The sequence below is a fragment of the Poecilia reticulata genome, linkage group LG14 (assembly GCF_000633615.1).
Source record: "Poecilia reticulata strain Guanapo linkage group LG14, Guppy_female_1.0+MT, whole genome shotgun sequence".
Classification (NCBI taxonomy): Eukaryota; Metazoa; Chordata; class Actinopteri; order Cyprinodontiformes; family Poeciliidae; genus Poecilia; species Poecilia reticulata.
This window is the reverse complement of record NC_024344.1, coordinates 9,619,117-9,627,779: the sequence shown is the minus strand read 5'-3', so window position 1 is coordinate 9,627,779 and position 8,663 is coordinate 9,619,117. Positions and strand designations below refer to the sequence as shown.

The following is an 8,663-nucleotide window of genomic DNA, read 5'->3' as shown; positions in this document are numbered from 1 at the left end:
GTCTGCAGCCTGCGCTAACAGGCTAACTGACAGCAACATGGAGGTCAACCAGAGCAAAAATACAGAAAACAAGTGCATCGTCTAATTAAAACCAGATATATATGCTTTTTTAATTTTTTTTTAAATATTTAATGTTAATATTAATAACTAGCTTGAAATCTAAAGAGGGCCTAAAACTGCCAGAAAACACAATAAATATTTTTTGTATAAATATTTTTTAGATGTGAAGTTTAAAGTAAAACGTTAGTTAATGGAATAAATAAAAACTATTTAATTCGTCACTTTTGCACCATTAAAAAAATAGCTTCACAAAGAATGAATTAGAATTAGTGCGGAAAGAATTGATCACTTTTTATTTTTAATGAATTATTTCCTGTTACCTGTGCTGCAGTCCATCATTAAACAACGCTAATAGTCATTATGGCGCTGCAAATAAACCCCGATGTCTGATTGGTTAATCTGCACCAGAGGTCAATTGCAGACCAATCAGCTACTCTGTGCCAGTGTTACACCCAGGCCACTCATTCTGACGGGTAATGATGAACTCTGTAGATACATAGTTATGATTTTTCAGACATTTCCATAAAATTATACATGTTCTGCCGTTTTTGTGGTCCAAATAAGTGTCCATTAGATTAATTTTATCAGCCATTTATTCAGCCAAATGATTTTTTGTTGCTGTATATTATATTTTTCAGCCTCAGAATCAGCAGCGGAGAATATTTTACCTTAAGTTACGTCCTGGCATTAAAATATAAGCTATTTCCAATTGTTTGAGGAATCCTAACCTTGTGTAACCAGCTAAGCACACATTATTCAACAAACACATTTGCTTATTAAAAAAAATAAAACTCCACTGTTCTTCAGGTAAATTAATAATGGTTCTGATGGATACAAATCTCAAGTAGAAGGCATTTTTAAGGGAACAATGGAGCCAGTGGTGAAATCATAACAGCTTTTACAAATGTTACTGTAACAACTGGTAAATAGGCACAAACCAATTTCAATGTTTTTAAACCTTCTAACCCTAAAACGTTGAGGACGGTGAGCAACACATTTGATTTAAATCGCCTGATGGACTCGAGGAGCCTTCATGAGGATCTTAACATGGTCCAGGAGAATGCTGAGATTTTTAAGCCACGCCCCTTTAGCTCCACAGTCTCAGCCGTGTGCTCTGAAAGCACACACACACACACACACATAGGCCCATCGTTTTGTGACGTCAAAGGATTCAATTTGATCCACAAGAGGTTTATGGCTACATGTTTATTGAGAAGCTTTGATCTGGAATGTTTTCAGAACATTTAGCTTAATAAAGAAAAAAAAAAAAAAAAAGAAGCTATTGTTAGTTTTTTCTAAAATCTGACAGGGCACTTTTCTGTGTGACACTTCCTGCAGGTGGACTGTTCATGCGCTCCACAGTGCAGGAGCACAGCGCCTTTAGGTTCGCTGTCCAGCTCTACAACACCAACCAGAATGTGACAGAAAAACCTTTTCACCTCAATTATAATGTTGACAACCTGGAGTCCTCGAACAGTTTCTCGGTCACACATGCCTGTAAGTAATCGTCTTGTTTGTTTGTTGTTGTTTTTGTTTTGTTGACTTTCTTCTCTCAGTTATGTTGTTTCACGTCCTGCCCTGGATGGATGCAAAATTACTGCAATCACTGAAGCAAAAACACAAAACGGCGCAAAGGTTATGCTAAGCCTGTCTGTGCTGCATTCAAAACAATTGCACAGAGGTTTATGAAGACACTCGTGGTTATAAAAAAAAAGAAAAGAAAAAGAAAGGACTGAAACTACTGCCAAAGCGACTGGCGTGATTCCTTCGCTTCTCGCTTATGGCATCCAGGATCCTCCAGCTGGATTATGAAACCTGATGGTCTCTCACTGGCCAAGCAGGCCTTCTTTTTGGAAACAAAGCAAATGAATAATTAAAAGAGAGTAAGCAGTTCTGAGATTGTTGTGCTATGAACTAAAGAGGAGCAATAAAAAACGTTTTAGTTTATGTTGAAGTGGGGAGATTAATTATATCTAGTGGGTAACGAAGGTCCACGTCACAAACAAACGGAATATTTGTGCAATGTTCTCAACGTATTCAAATCGTGCGAAAGTGCACATTGAATAAATGAGGCTGGTTATAAATATTTAAAAAATTGCTTCTGATATCTTAAGTTAAAACTTTTTTTTTCTTATTTTCCCTGCTAACTTTAATAGTTTAAATTAGAAATAATGATTTGGTTTAAGTCAGTTGCATCACTTAAAGGTTCAGATCTCCACTTCCTCGTTGCTTTTGGGTCTTGTGGGTGGCTGTCCATGTTGGCATCAACGTCCGAAGTCATGCAGTGCCTTGCAAAAGAATTCATAGCTTTTGAACCTTTTCATATTCACTGACATTAGAACCACAAAATGTACCATATTTTATTGAAATTTCATACAACAAACCAACCTTGAGCTGCAATTTTTTAAAGGTATCTGTCATCTAGATTTGTTCACCTAGAGACTGTAAATTATGCTTTTTTTTTTTTTTTTTTTTGCAAAATAGATCAGATTCACTTGAATTTCAGAATTTAGCTCTGACCTCAGATTGTCAGGTTTGGACTTTGACTAGGCCTGACTGTGCGTTCAGAGCCGTTGTCATGCTGGAAGGAAGCCTTTTTTGCTTTATCCATCTTCCCATTAATCCAGCTTCCCTGTCCCTGCTGAAAAAAAAAAGCATCCCCACAGCATGATGCAGCCACCGCCATGTTTATTTACTGGTATGGTGTATTCAGGGCTAAAGTAAAGGTGTTAGATTACGAGGTTCAAATTCTGTCTTGTCTAATCAGAGTACCTTCTTCCACCTTGTGACAAACCGCTAACAGGGCTTTCTTCCAACAACACATTTCTTCTTACCTCTCTTCTCTAAATGCCAGATTTGATGTCGATGAATTCTTTATTTCGAACGTATAAAAACACTAATGTTAATGGAGAAGAAAAATAATACGAAAATAAACACAGGAACAACACCAAAACACAAAACTAAAACTTGCTCATTCGGTTTGAAAAGGAGTAGGAAGAAGCCGGTGCTCATTAAATCCTACCACTGACTGACTCATCCACGCTATACATTGTGCATCTCAGTCTGGAATGCAGAGTCTAAATACTTCCCACGTTTTTTTATACGTATAATTTGGTCTCCATGTCACAATTACTCATTTTACAAATAATGGGGCATGTTCTTCCAATCCCAGCTTTGGATCTCTACAGATCCTTCAGAGTTAAAAGTGGATTTTATTTCGGGGTGTGAATATAAAGAGGGGTTTTGAATACACATGCATGCACGAGTAGCAAAGGGATTTGAAAATGCACGTGTCATTTTTCTTCCAGCTTGCTTGATTTTGATTCCTATTGATCTATTCCATTAAATCCTAGCAAAATATATTTTTGTAAGGCACACTTGAGGATCACATGAGGTTCCCTCAGCACCCTAGCCTGTAGGTGTCTCTGTCTACATCTCTGAATATAAATAGCTCATTGTGCCATCCGTGTCCTGGTGAAATCTGCGTGGCAGTCTCCGCAAACATGATGGTTTTGATGCGAAGGAGCGAGGAGCGTGACGCTGCCTGATAGCTGCACGACGGGCCCCCCCCTTCCCATCCCACACCCCCTGCAGGGTGTTGAGTCCTGTCTGGAGAATTAATCTGTTATCTCTCTTCCCACCAACAGCACTTAACACTTTACGCTCGAAGATCAGCCGCAGCTCTCTGAACTCTGTCAGCTGTCTCAGAGATGACTGCGAAAGCTAATGAAGTGAGAACGAGCCTGCTAAAAAAGAAAGGGAAATTTGAACGCAGTGGCGCCTCCCCACATTCAGAGCCCCCCCCCCCCCCCCCAGCCCCCCCCCCCCCCATCGGCTGTCCTGTAGGTGGACTGCTGTCGTATTGTCGGTAAGCGGTGGCTGTGTTCGCAAACTGCATTTTAGCGGAGTCTGGCGTGCAGCAGCAGCAGCAGCCGGAGGGGAGCAATCGCTGCCACAGGCAGGTTGACACACTTTCACAGTCTCACGCCACGAAGCTGCCCGTGTTCCACTGCAACCTTGCTCCGTCGGCAGCTGAGTAATTACACCGAAGCAGCTGTTGGGTCAGTGCTCAGCTCAAGGGCACTTCAGCAGGCGGCGCTGAGGAAGACTCGCACGTTACCTGCTGGGATCGTCCGGATCTGGTGGGGAACACGACATTTCCCCCCCACCCCCCTGAATTAACACAGACTAAATCCAAACGCCATTGTGTTTGGAAGGAGCTTATGGATTTTCCTTTTTAGGGGATCAGAAGGAAAACCGTGATAATCAGAAGGATTAATTTCAGTGTGATAAGCTGACGCAAGCTGAGGATAATACTCACTAGTTGACAAAGAACATTGAGTGGCTCATTATGCAGACCAGCCAGGTCAGCCGGTGACTCCAAATAGCATCCAAGCTACACGGTTACATTTAAAGCAGGCGGGATTGCATAATGGCCTGCTTTTCTTGGCAGGTGTTGATGTTTCCGATGGATGTTGTGATGAGGATGTGACACATATCTTATTTTGGCAAGAACTGAAGGAAAGTCCGAGCTGTGCTGTTTCCCACAACTCGCATCATCGATTGAGAAAAAAATATTAGCATGTGTTATGATGACTGAGATGTTAAAGAGGATGTTCAGTATTTTTCTTCTTCTTCTTCTTGGAGACGTGACAGAGAGAGAGGCAATAATGAAAGTGTCAGAGTAATTAGTGGTAGGTCAAAGCTCGTCTTTTGTTTTATGGATTTGGGTTGGAGTAAAAAACAGGACAGTGCCGCTCCTCACCCCCCTCACCCCTCAGCTGGGTCGGTACTTACAAATCCCTGATGGCAAATGACTCTGTTGTTGCTGGCAGAGAGGATCAATAAGGTGGACGGCCGTCGTCCGGCAGCGGTGGCGTGTTTGTGTTTGTGCTCGACTCTGGCTTGTCCCCTAGTATGGAAAAATCAATTCACGCCAAACTTTTTTCTTTTTTTTTAACCCCCTCAACTTTCTCCCCTGAGCAGAAACGCTTGCATTTTGAGCTGTGACGCTTTGACCGCACATGTAAAAGTGACTATAAAACTATGAGGTCAATAGTGCACCGCAGCAAACAGTTCCCAGTTGTGACTGAATAAATTCTGACAAAGAGAACTTTGCTGTGCCGTATTGTCTCTCTGCCACCTATTTGTGACTGGAGAGAGGCTGCAGAACGTATTGACGTGACACGTTGCTGCAGGCTGGGACTGATTGCATGCATAAAAGTGGCAATGGGAAGGTCATATCCATCAAGACTAAGGTTACGAGTGGAAAACACAAGGGAAGAGAGAGCTGGACATTAGGTACAGAGTGGCATGGCATTCGTACGATAACCGTGGATAAAGATAACTTGGTTTCAGTGTTGTGATGAAAGAAAACATAATATGATCCGATTTGTTTTATTCCCTGAATTTTCTTAAAATAACGCAAGACTTTGCTTTTCCAATACAATAAAGTTAGTTATCAGATTTACAGTGTCATAAAAAAATATTTGCTGCAATAAAGATTTCTTCTGGTCAAACAAACTTTAATTAGCTGGTTAATTAGGCAGCCTATCTGCTCATTGATTGTAGAATCAGCTGCTAGACAGACATGCTGCTTGTAGCTTAATCACCTCTTGTATTTAAACGCTGTGACCTTCAAAAGAGTGATGCGGGACACTCCTTTAGTTTCCTCTGTCCATGTTTGTTCTTGAACAGAAAATTTTCCAAATAAACATGTCTGAATTAACCTGTTTTCAACCAGCTTACCTGCAGTGCACAGCCAGTAATTCTGTACAAACGGTTAATTTCTTTTTAAAATATTGGTATAAATTGAAAACAGTAAACGGTATTTGAGGATCCTAAAGTGTTTAGAGTTTACTTATTTACTTTTCAATTTTGTGTTACATGTTCATTCTTATTATTTTGGTATTTTATTGAGTTTATTTTTTGAGCATAACACTGGCTCCCCATGCTTAGCTAAGAGTTTTTCTGTGTCAGTTAGTCATCTTCCCTCAGCTCCTCCAGTTGTGCTCTCCACACAGCTGTTTCTTACACCCACTTGTTCCTGAGTCCACTAAGCATCAGGTGTTCAAGCTCTCTGGAGCTCAGAGATCTGACAGCAGAGTTTTTTATTTTATCTTTAGACTCCTTTCCTTCCTCTGTTCCTCATCACTTCCTTTATGATTCTGCCTACTTCCTGTCTGTATTGGGGTCCTGTAAGTTCACAAAAGATGACCTCATGCTTACTAAAAAAAAACATTAATTTCTCATTTTTATTGCTGTATATCAGCTATGTCATTGTGTAGCACAATAAAAGACATTTGTAGATTTCAAAACTACATTTCAAAGCTATTTTTTTAGGAAGGAAAGCCAAAATATTCATGGTGTTTCTTGCAAGTGTTTGTTCTAAGCTATCAATCCTCCCCCTGCCGTGACTCAACCAGTGTGCTGCCGTTCAGACAGAGGCTAATGTTAGAGCACTTCAGTGTGTAGGCAACGGACAGTCCCACTAATGCAGCACAGACCAGTTCATGCAGCCAGATTTCCTCCTCCTCATCCTCCTTCTGCTCTTTTTCTTCTACATTGTTAACACTGTGCTCAATACTTTGACTCATTAGCAGCCGTCCCCTGATTAGGACATTTTTAGTCTTTGCAGAAGTCGCATCCACATTAGCATGTGTGAAAGATGTGCACACAACTTTGATGGCGTAAGCTAATGTGGGTGTTTACTTGATTAAAACTCTCCCCTCATATTTTGAAGTGTTTTGTGTTAATTGCATAATAGAAGCTGGAAGCAATGGGTAGAAGAATTGCAGCAGAATGTCATTTTTAAATAATCCCAATAGCAGATTTTAGGCCTAATAACTCAGAGGAAAGTACATAAATTTATACATCTAAAACAAAATACTACATCAGCAATTGTTATTTTGAACATCATAAGAGAAACACTGCTTCTACAAATTGTAGAAACATTTTAGCTCAGTTTTAATGTGAAGATCTGGCAGAAAACATTTCCTAATTTCCACATTCATCAGACTTTTAGATAATGACTATTTATGTTGAGCCAAGCTTGCTTGTTTTTACCAAAATTAGATGAACAAATATTCAAGTTTGCAATGCCCCTATGAGAGTCAAGAGTCCTAATAATTTTACTAAAATCTTCCAACAGTTTTTTTTTTTTTTATGAAGCTGTGACGCTACTGGACATGAAAAGATAAATTAATCATCTGATCTTGTTTCCTATTTTAGATTAGAGTTTTGGAACTTGTGAGGATATTGTAATATCTCATGGGCAAACATCGATTGACAATGCTTTACATAATTTTCTGTGGCAGTAAGTGAAGCAAAAACAAGCACGCTCGAGCGTAACCAAACAACATAAAACAACCCTGAATTCATCATAACCCTGGGAACTCATGTGAACCGACAGTCATGAATGATGCATGAACATCAGAGACGAGGTTGTCAAACTGTTTGGCATGAAGGAGAGCAGTCCTTGTGATAGCTTCCATCCTAATCCCCAGTGATAATAGCGCAGGCACACAGAAAATATTTACTCACTTTGGTTTTCCGCATAGTGCTGAGGTCAGTAGGAAAGAAAACATTTGGATTTAGGATGCAATGGTCGTATTTGGTGGTGATCATATTTTGACTTGAAGAGTCATACATCATGTAGCTGTTTTTAGCTTACCTGTCGAGATTGTTATAACAGTGATTAGCACTGCTAGCATGACAAAGTTAGCAGCCTCATAGGCTACGTTCACACTGCAGCCTGAAGTGATCCAATTCCGATTTTTTGTCAAATCTGATTTTTTTTGCCATGGTCGTTCACACTTCCTGTATGTGTTCTTCAGTGTGAACTGCAAGCGACCTGAAAGTGTCCCGCGTGCGCAGTAGAGGGTGCAATAGCGTCAGCTTTCTGCCAACGGCCATAAAGAAGAGGAAGTGTTTGTGGAAGTAAATGTTGATGCTAACGGTGGAACATAGCTTACACATTTGAAGTTGTTATCTGACCGGAGCCAGCACTTTAATAACCTAATGCTCATTATCGTCTGCCATGGTTGTTGTTTTTCTTCTCGCTTGAGCGTATCAGGACACAGAATAGTGATATTTCTCGAGTATCAGTGACGTTCAAGACAGATGAATGCGACCTGGACGTTAGGTCACATTTGAATCGGATACGTATTGGCCTGGAATGCATTCGGAAACCCCCCCCCAAAAAACCGACTTGTGTTGTTCAAACTGCCATGAAAAGATCAGATACAGGTCGCATTACAGAAAATAAAATCGGAGTTTGGTCACTTAAGGTTGCAGTGTGAAAGAAATAGTATTACCTGAGATTTCCAGTAGGATGCCAACTCATTCAGGTTTTGGTGGTGTTGTGGGGGGAAACTAACGAAAAGTGGCGGTGACCTGAGTGAAGGTGCCCCCCCCACCTTCTTCAAATCAGACAAAATTAGTGTCAAACATTTGTGCTGGTTTGTGCAGCAAAAATTTTCGTTTGTGCTGCTTTGGCTTTGAAGATATTAATGAAAGTGTAAAGGTCAAAAGGTCAACCAGCCCCCCCCCCCTTTTATGAAATCAAACAAAATTAGTGTCAAACGTTAGTGCTACGTTTGTGC

At 40.4% G+C, this 8,663-nt stretch overlaps 1 protein-coding gene across 7 annotated transcripts in view; it reads left to right on the top strand.

Moving 5' to 3' along the window:
- Positions 1 to 8,663, top strand: part of LOC103475748 (glutamate receptor 3) — a 97,421-nt gene that overhangs the window by 9,198 nt on the left and 79,560 nt on the right. For all 7 annotated transcript variants that reach the window (XM_008427595.2, XM_008427594.2, XM_008427593.2 and 4 more), the window contains one exon: positions 1,399 to 1,557. In XM_008427595.2, the coding sequence (XP_008425817.1) occupies positions 1,399 to 1,557 (159 nt within the window). The remainder of the gene's footprint in view (positions 1 to 1,398; positions 1,558 to 8,663) is intronic.